At 31.9% G+C, this 18781-nt stretch overlaps 2 protein-coding genes across 5 annotated transcripts in view; one reads left to right on the top strand and one right to left on the bottom strand.

Moving 5' to 3' along the window:
- Window positions 1–1444: 1444 nt before the first annotated feature.
- On the top strand, window positions 1445–17172 carry Herc4 (HECT and RLD domain containing E3 ubiquitin ligase 4). The gene is made up of 18 exons (XM_076434182.1): window positions 1445–1820; window positions 4205–4400; window positions 4735–4845; window positions 4920–5048; window positions 5131–5406; window positions 5482–5633; window positions 5721–5837; window positions 5912–6178; window positions 6303–6430; window positions 6538–6706; window positions 6786–7085; window positions 7157–7348; window positions 7432–7515; window positions 7587–7775; window positions 7876–8186; window positions 8268–8417; window positions 8498–8837; window positions 8921–17172. Exons 1-18 carry the CDS (start codon window positions 1797–1799, stop codon window positions 9071–9073), a joined length of 3288 nt encoding a protein of 1095 aa, XP_076290297.1. The 5' UTR covers window positions 1445–1796; the 3' UTR covers window positions 9074–17172.
- The window catches only part of LOC143213881 (uncharacterized), a 31683-nt gene continuing 22790 nt past the window's right edge, over window positions 9889–18781 (bottom strand). For 3 of the 4 annotated variants that reach the window (XM_076434183.1, XM_076434184.1, XM_076434185.1), the window contains 4 exons: window positions 15464–15543; window positions 13045–13329; window positions 11879–11992; window positions 9889–11278 (listed from right to left, as the gene is read on the bottom strand). In XM_076434183.1, coding sequence (XP_076290298.1) covers window positions 11000–11278; window positions 11879–11992; window positions 13045–13329; window positions 15464–15543 — 758 coding nt within the window. In that variant the 3' untranslated portion in view covers window positions 9889–10999. The remainder of the gene's footprint in view (window positions 11279–11878; window positions 11993–13044; window positions 13330–15463; window positions 15544–18781) is intronic. The other variant, XM_076434186.1, reaches the window with a different exon arrangement.

The following is an 18781-nucleotide window of genomic DNA, read 5'->3' as shown; positions in this document are numbered from 1 at the left end:
GATTTACATAGGTGAAAGCAAACATACACGTAACGTCATAAACAAGTGTAATGTTATTCGGACAAGTGATATTTCTATGTTGGTTATAAACATAATCTGTTTTAGGATTTGCAAAATATTTGAAGATACCATTTTAGTACTAAGCAACAATTCATTCTGTGGAACTTACATTATCGTGTTTATACGATACGTATCCTATAACACATGTGCCACACATTCACGGTAGACTGGTGGCACTTGCACTATAACCGCGGCAAAAAACGACAGGAAATTGTATGTTCCACACCCAAAAATCCCGTCACGTTCAGACAATACTGACACCTCACTAATAATATGGCTGCCGCCTGTCCGTTCGTTCAATTCTCATGTAAGAAGGGGTACATCATAAACTATGTACGTACATGAGATAGTTGATAGAATTCTACAATAGATATAAAAAGAATGAAAAGCATTACACTTTTCTAAATTTTTCAATCACTTTTTTACGTATTATTATATTTATTTGCATTTTTAGTTTTATAAAGAACTCTCAATTGCCAGTAGTCGTTCACTTCTGTTCACTTCTCTCCACTTCTCTCCTGCTTCGCAGTACACGTTCTGAGATACAGCATTGCCATCTGTAACGTAATTTTCTGTGCTGTGATTTTAGCGCGCTACTCAAATAATGACTTGAAATTGTAAAGATGTTTTCATGGGAATTTATTGCGCACAAAATATAAATAAATTTAATCTTGTTATTTTTATAATACTATACACATCAGTTACTTTTGATGGTCGGTACGATTAGCGTTAATCATGTGTCAATACATTATCCTCAATCTGAAAAAGTAAGAATATTCTATATTATTATTATTATTATTTAGTTTATACAATCTGTTTGGCACGGAATGCACTAATTTTTTGTAGTTACTGCGCGTTAATTAGTAACCAGAAAAAAATGTTTGCCGACGATATATTGACTATGCAGTAACTAAAAAAATTTGTTCTCGTGTACAAATATTATCAATAGTGGTTATTGGTAACCGAGAAAAGTTTCAATGAGTTATATTGATTATTAGCAACCAAAAAAATATAGTTTTTGGAAAGTTTCTTTGAGATTTATCGATGACTGCAATTTATTTAAATAAACATTAATTTTCACTCGATGACTTTCTTCAAAAACATCTTGAAAATAACTGTTATTTTGGACCTCTGGTATTTTGAAGAATATTGCTAATTGAATACTCGCGCATTATCGGATAGATCAATCAAAAGCGATTAATGCTTCATGGGCACCAACCTAGTGCAAGAAATGTAAGTGCGCTTTACCCAGCTTTACCTGGCTTTACCAAATAAGAATACAACCAATACAACTCGACTCAACTGGGATACAATTGGACCAAATTGGACACAATAAATTTCACCCTATATAGATTATTTCATGCTAAAAATTGGAATCTTGTACAGTAGTGACTGTTGTTATCAGTTGTTATATCGAGAAGTTATCTCTCTCCTAACAAATAAATCGCATTATGTTAAAAAAGGTTTTTACTTATTTTAGTATTTGTATTTAATATGTTTGAATAAAAATTGTACCTTTGAGAAATGTAAGTAACGAGTGAAACCGTATTTAGTAGTGATATATATTTGTCTATGAGAAATAAATATTATTCCATTAATAAATGAAATTCGCTTCATTTCACTTTTTGGTTCGCTCTTTCGTTGTTAGTCTGTTATTTCACCATAAAATACTATCATGTTTCAAGCTATTTAGATTCTCTTCGTTTTTCTTAACCTAATCCGACGAAATTCCGTTTATGACAGTCAAAACAGGTACAATGGTAATTTATCGCAATGTCATCATTAATTTCAGAGAATGTTTCTGAATCTTGTTAGAAACGGTAAAAATATGAGCTTTTCCCAAATCTATTTATTTTAATATTACTTAATTTCTTTTCTATTAACAGATAAATTGATAAAATTTAAAGAAAAAAAACGACATAAAAATAATGTTCTTTTCTTAATTAATATAGTGTTTAAATGAATTGTACATCAAACTATTACAAAGAACGTTATTTTTAGGACATTCCACGTGTTTTTCATAAATAGCATGTCCTATCCACACTTCTGATGCTTTTAGTTTGAGAGAAACAGAAAAAATATGGTTAGTTACTAATACATATTTTCATACAAAAATCGTCACAAATACTCATTACATTGCTATAGAATTGGAAAAGTATGTATAATTGCATGTACATTATTCATTTGAAATGTAATTCTAAGCTTGGATCATATGCTAATATGTATATCTATTTAATATACATACATATAACAGACTAGACATATTTAGAAAACTATAGCATGGGTATAAATATTGTGTAGTATGGGTATACAGTATGGGTATAAATTACGACAACACAGTCGTAAATAATTCTTGATTTTTTCCTAAATTTATCTAAGTTTAAGGTTGTATAAATAACATTGATCAACTAGATTAAAATTGTTTAGTTCTCTTTCAAATATAGTATCACTTATATGACATTAGTTGCCACCAAATTTTTCTTTTTAAATTTGTTTATTATTCAGGTCACCTCCGTTGTATAATTCTTCTCTATTTTTTGCTGCAGTACTTTTAATTTTCTGTCCTTCCCTCTTTCGTTTTTCATTGGTTTTTATATTGTATTTCTTATTTCTTTCTCATTCTATGTTAAAATGTACTCAACATACGAGAGTGTTTTATCTATAATGTCTCTTCCGCTTGTAACGGTACAGAAAATGTGTTTCAAAGAAACAAAATTCTATAACAAACATTTTTGTTTAAAGTTTATTTTGCCTTCAAGCTTCTCAATGTTCTTTTTACATATAGGTACATATTATTTTTCAAGATATATTTTAAAGTATATGCATAATCATGTGCCATTCAAATGACTTTTGATTCGTACATTTTAAAGAAAGATATTTATGTCTAATCTGGCTTTCTCCTTTGTTACACTCATTTTCTTCATTCCATTGTCTAATTATTTACTTTACGAGCATCTGCAATCATTTCTAGTAGCATTACGAAGAACAGCATGAACGTTTAAAAACATGTTAATTTAATTCGAAGATTATAATATTAATTTTTTGAATGTTGATATGAATTAAATATTAACTACTATCACTGATAAAGAAACAAGATCTATTTGCTAATTCATTTTGAGACAGATTGTAGAAATTTTTGCAGAACAATGAACACAATGAATAGTGTTCTTCATTATTTGTTTCATTACAATGCTATTCGTTTGACTCATTTCATCTATTATGTATTATAGTTGTATGAAATTGTAAATAGAAGTTACTTTGTAGCATGCACTGAACATTACAGTAAACTCCTGTACAACGCGATCAAAGATTGTTTAAAAAAATTGTATATACATGTATTTTACGAGGCAGTAAACAATAAATTCACAAAAAAAATGTTTGAAAAGCTTGTTCACTTACTGTTGCAGAAGATACACATAAATACAGTCCTTTTAAAGAATTTTTGACCACGTTATATGGGAGTCTACTATGTATACATATAGTATTCTAATCCATTTTATATGATTCATTAAGTCATGCATGGGACAAATATGTACTCTATACTTGTTTTGTAAGAAGTTGTGTTTTACTAGACTATATATAAAGATTATTATTGAAATTGATTAAAATATGAATTTTGTGCATTGTAATATTTATATATAATATATTTGTTTTAACTAAACATCCATATTATAAAGGTACTACGATTGAAATAGTGATTGTTACGATAAGTTTCGCCAATGTGTGAGTTTCATTGATTACGTATAATACCATCCATAACATTTTATGGAAATTGTTGTCTTGCATTCTATGAAATTCTGTATTTGTTGTTTTAGTGAACGATTTAAAATTATTATTATATAGTATAATTAGTAAATTTGTGTAATAGTTGTAATTTACTATTATACAAAGTACAATACTTATATTCTTGGAAATGCAGATGAATAAATTTCAAAATTAGATTATAATGTTAGTACGATTTATATAATAAGATTGAAGTTGTTTCAGTTGCATCCTTTTTTAGAATTTACAATCTCGATTTGAAACAGAATTGTATACAGTATATGGTTGGTGTTATTGTGACTGCAATCTTCAATATTATCAAATTATATGATTCCAATACAGATCTAGATATTATTTTATTTTAATATTGTTATATACATAGGAAAACTGGACAAAAAAACGACGTTTGGCTTCTGAGCCTTTTGTAGCAGTAGAAAATTCTTTAAAAAAGTTGGCCAAAGATATGTTTTGCTGGGGGAGTACTATACACGGGGAATTAGGTTTGGGTGGTATAGAAGATGAAAACATTTTAACCCCCCGGGAAGTTGACTTTATAAAAGCTGGAGAAATTGAACAAAGTAAGGATTTGGTCGCAACATAAGACATATACTACTATGCAACAGAAAGAAGCACCCAGTATAATTATAATATCTAATGACAAACAATATCTTTATGTAGAAATTATATTGTACAATGATTGATTTATTGCATTTAAAGTATTAGATAATCCGCAATAACATATATATTCTCAGAACTATTCAATTAAACAGTGGAATCCTTTTTCAAAACTTACTGTGTTCTTATTTGATTTTTTACACTGTACTATTAAATATGGCCAGGTGTTTCCTTCTTTTGCACAGTAGTGTATTTAAATGTATAGAATTCGCACGTTTTAATATAATTTTCATGCAGTTGCGTGTGGTGAGAATTTCACAGTAGTTGTTACCCAACATGGACAAATATATTCATGTGGTAATAATGATTATGGCCAACTTGGTCATGAGAAGGGACTGAAAAGATTGCGTAAGTATCAAGAAACAAATTGTATGAATGATTAAATTTCATATACTTTATTATAAAAATTGTTTTATGTTTAGAATTGGTTGATGCGCCTGGCTTAAAAGTACTAGTATTTAAGAAAGTAACTTGTGGAGCACACCACACGTTAGCAGTAAACGAATGGGGCCAGTTGTTCAGTTGGGGCTCCAATGCAGATGGTCAATTAGGTATTACCCAAATCATTGTCGTGATTTTTTTAAAAAACTTGTAAGTAGCTATAACTGTGTATGTATTGCAACTTAAACTCAGGTTTAGACTCTAAAACTGTTATGGAATGTACACCGCGCATGGTGAAAGCACTAGGTACAAGTCCAATTGTGCAAGTAGCTTGTGGTGTGAAACACACACTCGCACTGACAAATAATGGAGAATTATACAGTTGGGGTTCTAATAACGAAGGTCAGCTTGGATTAGGTTCTAATGTTCAGAACGAAAGAAAACCTAAACTTATCAATGGTTTAGAGGGCATCCCTATCGTTCACATTGCTTGCGGTGGATATCACAGTATAGTTATATCTAAATCAGGTAATATAATAAATACAGATGGAAATAGTTACTTAGATAAATATAGTTACTAAAAGTGACTAAATTTTTCTGTAGGTGCTGTATTTGGATGGGGTAAAAATACATTTGGTCAGTTGGGTTTAAATGACACACAGGACAGGAATGTTCCATGTCAGTTAAAAACATTACAAAATACAAAAGTGTGTTATGCAGCTTGTGGCGAAGACTTCTCTGTATTTTTAACGGTTGTAAGTATTTCTGTTAGTATTATTAAGCGATATAAATACCATTAAATAAGGTGTATCTAAGACATTCTCTGTGTAAATGCGTTTTAGGATGGGGGTGTGTTCACTTGTGGTGCAGGAATGTATGGCCAATTGGGACATGGAAACAATTCAAATGAAATTTTACCACGCCAAGTTATGGAGCTTATGGGTAGCATAGTTACACAGGTACTGATAATATTTCAGAGAAAAGGTTCAAATACGTTATACATGTATCTTCTTCCTAAATACTTAATTTTAAGATTTCATGTGGAAAAAGGCATACATTGGCATTAGTACCGTCGCTAGGTAGAGTTTATGCATGGGGTTTAGGAGGAGCTGGACAATTAGGTAACAGCCTTACACGTACTGTAGCTGCTCCGCAAGTGTTAAAAGGGCCATGGATTGAACCGAATGGTACCATGCCAACGAATCTAGATAAAGAGATAAATTCTTATAAAACTGATTGCATCGTAAAACATGTTTTTACTGGCGGCGATCATTGTTTTGCAACAGTAGTTTCACGAAAGGTTAGTAAGCGATTTTATGAATATTTAATAAGATATTAATAGTTAGAAACATTGTGTGTGTGTGTGTGATATTAAAGCATTAACAACAATGTGATTTATGCGGTACATATTCAAACTTTTGCAGAAAAATATACAACCAGATGATTGTAGAAAATTAGAACTATCTTATAAAATTCTTGAAATAACTGAAGATCAATTGTTAGCATGTCAACGAATCCCACAGAGCTCGCCTGTTGACCATGAACTTATGACGTGAGTAGAAAAGTTAGTACCTATAAGATTGCTTCAAGCATTCAGAGTACTATCTGCTTTGTATATAGTTATTTGGATAACAAACAGAAGTGATATAAAAATTATAGATACTTGGAAACGGTATTCAAAAGTCAAGCCTGTGTTAATGGATCGTTTTTGCTTAATAATGATAATCACTATGGATGTTCTATTAATCAACACGGAGTTAATCTTAATGAAGCAAGTAGATTATTTGGAATCATTAGAGAATTGGATAACAGCACAATTCAAGAACTGGTATATGAGAAACTCAGTTTTATGAAACTTAAGTACTTAGAAAATCTAATTTACAACGGATTATTTATTCTCTCTTCAGATATTTACTTGCATATCAGACAGCTTGATTCCTTCCTTTGTTAGTTCATCATCCAAACTACATTGTCCGGAGTCTTTAAGAATCTACTTAATATTACCTTTGTATCATGGTTTTGTAAATCCCCTTAATTATAATTTATTGCATAAACCATTCTGCAAAGCTGTTTTAGCGTTAAGGCCAGAAATTCTTGCAATAATAAGTCAGTGGTGGATCAAAGCGCCGTCATATTATTTTGAGAGATTGGTTAGAATTCATAAATCTGTTATTCTACATTATGTGAAACAGTTGACTCCAAATAAGGTAATTTACTTTGCTGAACCGAAAATATATGTTGCACGTCACAGTGTGATATTAAATTGCCCTTATTACAGGATAATACAGGATATTACATAGATTCCACGTTTCAACTTATATTAGATCTATTACATTTATTAAATAAATTAAACAACGAGGGTGAAGACGGTAACATAGTACCTTATTCTACATTTCATTTACCCGAATTAGTAGATTGTATAGACATTAGGAGCGATTATGTCAAATGGATATCAGAAAAGGAATCTCCTGTATGTTACATATTCACAATGTAATTTAGGTTTTAGCCAATTACAATTAACAATCTCTTGAAAATTGATAACATTCGTTTTAGTCTCAGAAGGTGTTTTGTCACTATCCTTTTCTTCTTGATGCTCAAGCCAAGACTATATTACTTGAAACAGATCAGGCCATTCAGGTATGATGTAAATTGTAAATTAACTTTCTTCACAACTTCCCTTAATAATTTGAATTCTTATTACATATTAGATGCAATCAGCAATGAATGAAGCTGCGACTCGAGCAGTAATGAATCAGATGTTTTTTGATCTATTCTCCTCAAATGCAGGTCCTCATATACAATTTGTAATGTTAAACGTTTCGCGTGAAAGAATAGTTCAGGATACTCTCACCGAATTGTCTCAATATAATTCCAGTGACCTAAAGAAACCTCTTCGAGTGAGTATTGTGGTTGTTAGATTGCGTATCCTTCTGTGAAATATATGTTTCTTGATATAACTTCGAACGGGACTGTTTCATAGAATTACTATATTAATAGGTGAAATTTCACGGTGAGGAAGCAATGGACCAAGGTGGAGTTAGGAAAGAGTTTTTTATGCTCTTGCTGAAAGAAATTTTAGACCCAAAATATGGTATGTTCAAGCAATACGATGAGACCAGAGTGATTTGGTTCAGCGAAGACTCGTTTGAGGACGAGAACATGTATTTTTTAATTGGTATTCTTTGCGGACTGGTGATTTACAATTTCATTATTATTGATCTGCCATTTCCATTGGTCTTATATAAAAAATTATTACACGAACCAGTTACACTAACTGATATAAAAGAAATGTCTCCAGTTCTCTATCGGTGCGTTACATTTAAACCAATAATTTGTCTTGTTCAAATCAGCTTTTACAATGTGTAATGAAATTATAAATTCTGGTTTAGGAGCATGCAAAGCATTCTAGATTACGAGGAGTCGGATTTCGAAGAAGTGTTTTGCCTGAACTTTGAAGTGGTTAGAGAGGCATTCGGCGAAAGAAAGATATGCGAACTTATACCGGACGGCAGTAAAGTTCCTGTTACATTTAAAAATAAGTATGTTCATATTTCTTGGAGCATATCATTGTGTCTCTTCTGATTTCCATTGTGAGAATATTATTATTTTATGTACATAGAAATCAGTTCGTTGAGTTATATGTGGACTACATACTAAACAAATCAGTAGATCCTCACTTCCAGGCATTCTACAAAGGATTTCATAAAGTTTGCGGTGGCCGAGTGTTAGAATTATTTCACAGCAATGAATTAAAGGCTGTAGTAGTAGGTAATGAAGATTACGATTGGGAAGAACTCGAAAAAAGTACCACGTATAAAGAAGGCTATTTAAAAAATGACCTTACTATAGTACTGTTCTGGCAAGTATTTCGTGAATTGCCTTTAGAAGAAAAGAAAAAGTTTTTATTATTTTTAACTGGAAGTGACAGAATACCCATTCAAGGCATGAAGGCGATCAGGGTAGATACTACAATTTATACTTCATATATTTCTATTACACACGTCCATAGTTTTCTAATCAAGTAATTGTTTATTCATTGCAGATTACAATTCAACCATTGAACGACGAACGTTTGTTACCAATTGCTCACACGTGCTTCAATTTACTTGACCTTCCACGGTACCAGACCAAAGAAAGACTACGATACAAGTTACTACAAGCCATACAACAAACCCATGGGTTTTCTTTAGTGTGAAATCTTTGTTATGTTTTATTTCCAGACTGCGTGCATAATACAAGATAATAAGGAAACTGAAGTACATATATTTAAAATCATGGGCAGTTTTACGCTTATATTAGAAGAATTGAATAGATTTACATTACTGACATTCTATTTACCCACATTTTATTTAATTTATTATACATATTATCTATTGGCTAAGCCATAAAGTGGAATATTTGAAACAGTAGAACAGCATTATTGTACGCTCTAATAGTGTATTTTTTTTATGAGAATGTAGGTTTGAAATAACGAATTCCGTTCAAACACCCCAAGTATTATGCACGCCGCAGTTATTTAGATGCAAAGCTCTTTAAATGTTTAAAAAATCTGTTAACAATTTATTTTGATAACTTAAACTTTATATTAATATAATACATCTGACTTTTATAACAAAACGAACTCAGGGAAAATTATTAGTACCTAAAATATAATTAAAAAACGATATTATGTAAAATATAGGCAACAAGTTATTTTGAACTAAACAAAAAGTGCTACCCGGAATATAAACTCTGATTTTTATTGAAGAAGTTGAACTGTGCGTAAAGAAGTGGTCATATCTTGCATTTATTTATTAGAGGAAGGACAAAAAGATTTTTTAATTTCTTGTTCACTAGTAGCTATATAGACTCCAAGTAAATGATAAATATGATTTTTTAAACGTGTTGAACACTGATCTATATATATATATATATAGGAACTTTATGAAAGGATCTATATATTTGTTAGCACATAAATCCATTTTGTACAATTATTCATAAAGTAAATTAATAATAAAGTAAGTTAACTAATTTTTAAATTTGTAAGTATACTTTATTTTTATACACATCAATATGTTACATTATTAAAAATGTTCTGTTAGTCATTTTATGAACATACAGTTGTCGAATCGTTTTACAAAACTTTTTCGATACAATTTTTCGTAATTCTTATTCGATTTTCGTTATTCGTTTAATAGTTTTTTGTTTGTACAGTCGTATAATGTTTCGTTAAGATTCTTATTCATACTTTATTTCACTCTTCCACGAGATAATTTATGTTTTGCAACGAATATTAATTAAATTAACAACAAGTGCACGGTAAAAGATTGTAATGCTACATTACTGATTAGCGTTCAATAAAAAGCAATCACTTGATCAGTCTCAGTATATACAAGTTATTGTTGAAATTCGAAATTCGAACAGAAAACATTTTAAGAACCTTAAATATTATATCTCGTGAAAGTATAAAGCTAACTTCGGACGAAGAACTGGAAGAGCAAGAACACGTATTTACCCTGTAATCCATGTGCAGTCCTAAGCCCTATACATATAATAATAATCCTAATTAAAAGATATTTAAGTATATATAATGTTAGTTGGTCATTTGCTTGGTTCCTCTTCATCTTTTCAATATACAAATTTCGAAATCCAACGAGAACAGTCCCGAGTAATTTTGTATTAAATATAATATGTATGTAATAAGGGAAAAATATTCGTATAGCAAAAATATGAAAATTACAATTGCAATCAATTTTCAATGTACATTGCCCCTAAACAAGGTGGGGAACTTTCATGTTTCAATGTACTACATTAGGGCTAAGAAATTAAAAGTGAACAACTTTTTCAACAGCACAAAGTGATGAAATAGTACCACAAGTCATGTTATTTCTTCTGATGTTTGATTTGTGATAGTTATGTTACGTTCTTTCCGTAAATAATCTGGTGTAGAAGATATAGATCCTTTTAATTTCTCATGTTTACCACAGAAATGTCTTCATTGTATATTTCACTATACAATCCAAATTTTGATCAATTTTCCATATAGATAAAAATTCTAATTAAAAGAATCCAAGTATTCATTACAAAATGTCAGTCTCAGGACATTTAAAAGGAAGTAAATAATCTTTTCAAGCAAGATTTGCTAATGCTGGTAGGAAGGAGTGAAATATTGAGTGCCTGGTGGAGCTCGGTAACCAGGGTATGTGCTGTTCAAGGCATGTTGGGCAAAGAAGCCGCTGTAGTCCTTGTGCACTCTGCGAGGTCTGACAGCAGGACCTTTCGCCAAATCCATTCTAGCTTGGTTTTCAGCTGCTGTTTGAGCTTTCACCGATGGTGGTGGCCACTTTAGGTCTCCCCGCATGTTTCCACTAACTGGAGCCTTTGTTGCGGCAGGTTGTGCTTGGTAAACTGGAGCTGGTGCCTGTAAGTATCATTTAAGCAAAATAAAGTCAAGAATCGAAAAACATTTCGAGAAAATCGAGTTTGAAAATGCAGCGAATACACGTGCTATTGCATAGGAATCGTCTGACGTGTCTGACCATGAACAACCAATTCTACTTTCTGCATCTGTATAGTAAAGACGATGTATACTAAAAACGAGCTGCCAAACGAAAAAATGTTATTCCTTTTTTCAACTTATTTTTGTATGTAGAATCACCACCTTGCCGATTTTACCACAATTTAGTAAACATCCTGTATATACATTTGATTTATATAATTTCCTTTGAATTAATGCCGTTGATTATAATTATTTAAAAATATTGTACTCTTATTACACAATTTTAAAATCAATATTGTATTATTTTCTACTTGACAACTGAATGTGGCTGAAAATCTTTTTTTATTTTTTTTGTTTTCGAATTTTAATTTGAAAACGCTACGAATTTTCGTTCCAACTTTTAATATACACTCGTTGCGTTGTTTTGTTATTGAAAAAAGTAGTAGTTTTATATATATAATAGAAATCGTGTATTGTATTGGGTTGGCAAGAAAGTAATTTCTTTATTTAATTTCTTTATACCTGCGAGATTGGAGGCTCCGGACGAAGTGTAATTGTGGATGGTGGTGCTTCGAATGCAACGGGGGTCGGATTCTGTGATTGTCGTTGTGACGAGTATAGATCTTGTGGATGTTGCTGTGAACAACGATATAATTATAAGAACATTTTCTAGTCATTATATAACTCCCGAAGTTTAAAAAGAAATCTGTCTGTTTAAAATAAACAGCCGTTGACTACACACTCTTTTCAGGACAGAGGAGGGAGGTACACAGAAAAAAATTCGAAAATGCAATAGTTTCCTGTTATCTCCTCGTCGAAGTGATCCACCTGTCGAATGAATTTTTCAAAATTCAGATTAAACCATATGTAATGCCATTAGAGCTATACGCTTTTATTCTGGTACAATGAGGGGGTGGAGATCTATATATTTTCATTACTTCGAAAATTAAACAAATACAAGTTGACCTGATAAAATTTTAGAATCTAGAGTAAAATAAATATTTTATTTACAAAAAATATATCCTTTAATAAATAAATGAATTTGAATATTCAATTTAATATTTCCCTTCAATTTTAAATTAAGAGTATCCAAATATTGCTCTATTCGATCTTATTTTTATCAATAAATTTTAGACTTCATTGGATCAGACAAATTGGTAATGAGTTTTATAATGACATTATTTATGGATTAAACTCTGTATGCATAGGTGTCGATTTCAATTTAAAATTTCAGTTTAAAACTTTCATAGATGATTTCTCCTTAAAAAACGATGCCATATTTAATGAGACACGTTTATTTAACGCATTGATCATTTTGAAAAATCGTGTGAAAATATTGATGATTTGAATTTTGAATTTCAAAATTATACGAATAGGAAGAACGTACGCTATACAGGGTGATTCTGGGAACTGGGATAAATTACTGCTCTTTTTTAAGTAAAAATAGAAAAAATTATAGGGTTTGTATCTTTTCGATCTCGATAGGAAAAAAAATAGAAAAAAAATGAATCATATTATATTCCATATGCTACTCTTGAAGCCATATGCTTTCGTTTCAATAATTTCTTCATAAATCTTAAAGGTTTACAAGTAATTTAGGTGGCATACTTAGCTGAATCGCGACCCTGTACGTGTTCGCAAGATTTGTATAAGAATTTAAGTTCGACACCTATGCTTCAGTGACATACCTGGGGTCGGTAATTTTGTTGTTGCGGACTAGACCAGGAGACCGGATGAATTGGTTGCTGCAATATCGGAGATGTCGCAGGAGGCGTTACAGGTGCCCAACCCTTCGGCGCAAATTGTTGATGGAAGAGTGAAGGCTGTCGTAGAGTTCCTCCAGGACTAATCGGTGACGGGGTTGACGGGACAGCACTCTGTGTCGACGAACGAGCGATCGTCGACGGTGGTTGAGGTGACGAACCTGACGAGGGACTGCTCTGGTACGAGGCGAACTCACCGATTCCACGGGTCTTTTCAAGGGAAAACAGAGGCTTTTGTATAGGAGATGCCGTATCGAACGATCAACTTGAGCTATTTGGCGATTTTGTCAAGTTTTATCATTCTTTGATATCCTTTTGATTCGAATATCTTCTTTCAGGGAACTCTAGACTCGGTATATCCGCCTCGATTGTGACAGTGGTGTAGTCAACCGCGTCGTCAAGCGTTACAGTTTGTACATCTACGAAATACTAGAGGGAAATCTCAGCACGGCACGAATTGTCAAGGTACAAATGCTTATAGCTACGAAAAAATTGAATTAAACACTAGATTTTTGTATGTACCGTATAATTGCTGGCGGACGTTTCAATCATTTCGACCCGAAGGACGTACGGTGTCCTCCCGATCATAAGTATGTAGACAACATGTTTAATTTTTATATGATTTTTTGATGCGTTTCGTTCGATTTTATGCGATCTAGTTTACACAGTACTAGAGAATATTATGTGAGTTTCGTATTTCGAAATTTTTTTCAACCCTTATGTCGATAACCGGGTACCTATTTACTTTAAACATCTTTTTAAAACTTCTTTAACGCTTGTGTCGATAAATAAAAAATTATTTTATATCTATGATATACACTCCCGCTCAAATGTATGTAGGCAACACGTTTAATTTTGATATAAATCTTATAGAGCATATAATATACAAATATGATAAATAAACATTTAGTCTATAGACTAATTTTTTTGGTAGATATGAGCATTTACATTGTAAAAATTGTGTTGTGCCAATATTTCTGTCTAGCTCTATATACACGTAACAGAGTTGGAGATTTCATTCTGGAAAACGAATAAAAGATTCTATGTTTTGTTCGTGAAAGTTGAATAAAAATTTATTCAAACAATGCCAGATTACTGATATATATATTAGTTACTACGATAGAATCCTGTACTTATCGAACGTTATGGTTAAACCACAGAAATCCAGTTTTTATTTATATGTATGCTATAGTTGATAAGATTAGTTAAAGTTCAATTTTCTAAAAACTATGAAATCTTATTTATTAATAAGAATTGTACATTTTGTTTTGCAGATTTCTACACGACTCAACTCTGATTTATAGAAAAGCTGTTCACTACTAAGGTAGGTACAATATTCTTGTTAAAAAATTTTGTGATGCTAAGCAGAATTTGTATTTCCGATAATTATTATTCGTTTTATTCATGTCCTTGAATAAAAGTTTATTCAATGTCATCCAAAACCCAACTCTGTCACATGATTCAGGAGGACACAAGTAGGGATGGCAAAAATTGTAAAAGTATCGATATATCGGTAGAAAAACATCAACGTTGATCGATGCTTTTATCTTGTTTTTGGTGGTTGGATAGATTGTTTGAAAGAAATTCCTTCTCACATTATAAATATAGAGTTTTGTCATAATTTCAGAGTATGTATAACGTGTATAATAATATTAGAGCAGTTTTCTATTTTCGCTCAAAGCTCGTTAATTATGGTTTAATCAAAATTAAATACAGCTGTTTGAACTATTTGAAAACATCGATATCCATCGAAAAACATCTACAATTTCGATATATCGGGAGAAAATGTCGATGTTCCTAAAACATCGATGTATCACTGCCATCCCCGGACACAAGTAACGTGCACGAGTTCATTACAGCAGGCACGTGAAAAGGGCATTCATTCACAACACGAAAAAGACGAAGAAAACATAAAGGGATATCATCGTCACTGCTAAATCTATATCAGTAAAGGTGCGAGCAAACGGCAATACGACAAGTATAAAACTGTTCACTTGTTTCAGAACAAAATCTGTAGCATATGATCGTAATATAAATATTATTTATGTGTAAATAACCCTATGTGTTTTTAAAAAAGTGTCTTTCATAAAGGTCGAAAAAAGAACTGGATTTATGAAGCTAATATACAAAATTACAAAATAACTATTTTACAAATTATTCTAGTAGTTTCTGTCGAAGTTTTAGAAAAGAGAGCTTGAATCAAACGATTGAAAAATTGACTATTTCAGCTTTGTCTGTTTCTGTTGAACAAAGTGGCATGCTGTCTGTTGCTAGGTATCCGAAACATTGTTCAAGCACTCAATACGATTCTAATTGATTCTGCTGGAAAACATAATGAATTTACCTTTGCCTGTACTGGGCCTTGTTCCACAAAGTCGTAATCTTGTTCTTCTGGCGGTGGTGGCCAAGCTACGCGTTTAAGGGCTGTGAACAAAATCAAAATAATTCATAAGTTATTGTGTCCGATACTGAAAAGAAATGTTAACTCTAACTGAAATCGTATCAGTAATTTGTAGCGTTAATTAAGGACAGAATTCATTTGTTTAGAACGAAACAAAACTGTCGGTCGAAAGACATTAGAAATTAAACATATGTAATTGTATTCACAGGGTATAGGTACTGCAACAATTTTTTCAAAATTCGTCAATAATTCGTTTCGTAAATAGTTCTTATAAACAGGTTCTTATAAACTAATAAAATGACGATATAATTGTTGCTAATTGATGGTCTACTATGTATATGATTTCTTTACACTACATAAAATATAAATATAATTGTCATCGAAAACGTTTGTTCCAGTTGACATTTAAAAAGTTCAGTGAAATATAAATATATATATCTTGCTCGAATTTACGAATTTCTATTTTTGAAAAATAATATCTCACTCCTACGCAGCATATAATGTATACAATGTATGTATAGGCTAAAACGAAATAAAAATTGCGCAGAATGTGTGTGTGACTTGATGACCCGATTGAAATAAATGTGCCAAGCGAATTTTTAGACACAGACATATCGCTTGTTATTGTTTCGTTTTAGAAAAGACTGGATATTTTTATTCCATACGAAAATAATTTTATAAATTTTCATATCGTCGGCTTAGTTTCAAAATGAAACAAAAATTTTTATTGTAAGATTTGAAACTGTAATATTCCTATATGAAGATGACTTTTATCATACGCTAAGCGATAAGTAGACTGCAATAATTAAAAATGTATATTTTTATTTTTTTCTTTGCGAATAGTTCTGCCCAGTGTGGACCCTGCATAAGAGCTCGTAGAATAACGAATACTGTGGCAGCAATGTTTCACGAAAAAATTCAAAGCTCGATGGTTGAAATATTTATCTTCAACTGCACAACGGACTGTGCAGGTTTCAAAGGACACATCGTGCTAAATGCAAGGAAATATTGGCTTGGCAAGAAAGTAATTTGGGTGTTTTAAGGTGAAATAAAACCGAATTTTTTTATTCCAGCAATGAACTTTAATCAATAAAATATTTTCCGTTGTGTTCGATGATCTTTTGCCATCTTTCTGGTAGCTTCATAATTCCGTGCTCATAAAACTTCTGGTCCTTATCGGTAAAAAACTGATCCAAGTGCGATTTCTGTGTCTCAGCTGAAGGAGGCCACCTAAATATCTCCTTTATTTTTAATAGTACAAAAAATATTTATGGCATAATTTAAATGGTATCGAAGGAGGAATATCATAGAAGAACAATTTCTTTCATCCGGTTATTTTTTCATGGTTTTCTTAAGGTGATCGTTATTTTTTTATCGGGAAAATTTATTTTTTTATTCCATCTTATAGCGGCTGAAAAAATACATTTGAATATGCTTAAGTCATTAACAAGATGGAATAAAAAAAAAAGTTTTCCCGATAAAAAATAACGATGACCTTGAAGAAATAACCGGGTAAAAAGAAAGTGTTTTTCTATGATATTCCTCCTTCGATACCATTTCAATTATGCCATAAATATTATTTTGTGCCATTAAAAATAAAGTTAGATATTTAGGTGGCCTCCTTTAGCTGAGACACCCTGTATACAGGGTGTGGCCGGACGGGTGGTACAACCGAGCAGGGGGATGATACTACATGTAAAAATGAGTCGAACAAGAGGATTTTTTTGTTTGACGCTTCGTTTTCGAGAAAACCGAGTTTGAAAATGCAGCGAATACACGTGCTATTGCATAGGAATCGTCTGACGCGTCTGACCATGATCAGCCAATTCTACTTTCTGCATATACTAAAGCACGCGGAGATTTTCTCGAAAAAGGAAGCGTCAAACGAAAAAATGTTGTGTATTCCTTTTTTTTTTACATGCAGTATCACCCCCTGCTCGGTTGTACCACCCGTCCGACTACACCCTGCACATATACAGTGAGTAAAAAAAGTATTCGTACGCCCTTGGAAAAAAGAATAACTTTTTTATAATTGTACCAAACGCGACCTGATTTTTTATAATCAATTAGAAGCATTGTTTTACGAAATGATATGCAAGAATTATTATTTTTGCATGTAACCTTGTGAATTATAATTTTTTTTTATTTTAATATCATTTCGTAAACCAATGCTTCTAATTGATTATAAAAAATCAGGTCGTTTGATACAATTATAAAAAAGTTATTCTATTTTAAAGGGCGTACGAATACTTTTTACACTCACTGGATATTTTTATATATTCGATAGAAAAGTGTTCGGTATTTTACTCGTACTTCAATTACAAAACCGACGCGGGAATGACGTCATATTACACGTTTCTGTCGCGTCGCGGCATAGTTGGCCGCGAGTTTCGGAGATCAAGTTTCGCTTCCTCGTGCTTGATAAAAAGAAACGTGAAAAAGTGTTGTTATTGCGTCAATAAAACGAATTATTATTCACTCCGGTACACCGCAGGCGTGCCACCGGCCAAGTTTATATTTACGCGTTTATTGCCGAAGAATTCGCTTGATTTCGGCACGACCTCGCTGTAGTATATTCTTAGATTCTTTCTTTTAGAGCCTTGAATATTGGATGTCAACGCATGAGACCATGGACACGAAAATATGGTTTTCGAAATAGAAATGAACTTGTTACAGGTTCGCGTTACCATCGAATTGTTCGAACAATTCGTTCTGGTCAGTTAGTACCCATACAATACGTCATTCTGTTGGTCACCGACTCAATTAACTTTCTTGCAAAATGGGGATAACTTTAACGAACTGGAAAGGGAACTTAAGAATTCGTATAATAGAACAGTAACTAATTACTACACTGCGGATCTTTATGCATTTGTGAAGAAACTGGTTGGGTGAAATATAAACCAGTAAAAGATTAGAAAAATTTAAGAATACTGTAATGTTGTTTTTAATGTAACGATCATCATTAAGGGGTGAAATCAATTTTTATTTTATTCCTGCTTCCCCCACACTAAATGCAGAACATTTTTATTTTACATAAAGATCCGCAGTCTACTAATTACAATGCTAGATTGAAAATGAATATTCACGTGTGAAGCGTGTTCGTGTAACGGAGACTTCTAACATCAGAGGTTCGGATAACCGAGATCCTCTCTCTCTCTCTACTGTAACATTTACTAGGAAAGATATCTTTGTCAAAAAAGTTTTTACATTATTTTTGTATCTTTAGGAATTAATTAAAACGAAATCTAAAACGTGTTCAGA

This window comes from Lasioglossum baleicum, chromosome 12 (assembly GCF_051020765.1).
Source record: "Lasioglossum baleicum chromosome 12, iyLasBale1, whole genome shotgun sequence".
Classification (NCBI taxonomy): domain Eukaryota; kingdom Metazoa; phylum Arthropoda; class Insecta; order Hymenoptera; family Halictidae; genus Lasioglossum; species Lasioglossum baleicum.
This window is presented reverse-complemented; position numbering and strand designations above follow the sequence as displayed.

Coding starts and splice junctions, on each gene's coding strand:
- Herc4 (XM_076434182.1), top strand. CDS start 1,797: ATGACAGTCAAAACAGGTACAATG. Junction 6,179..6,302: donor CAACAGTAGTTTCACGAAAG/GTTAGTAAGCGA, acceptor AAACTTTTGCAG/AAAAATATACAACCAGATGA. Junction 7,776..7,875: donor ACCTAAAGAAACCTCTTCGA/GTGAGTATTGTG, acceptor CTATATTAATAG/GTGAAATTTCACGGTGAGGA.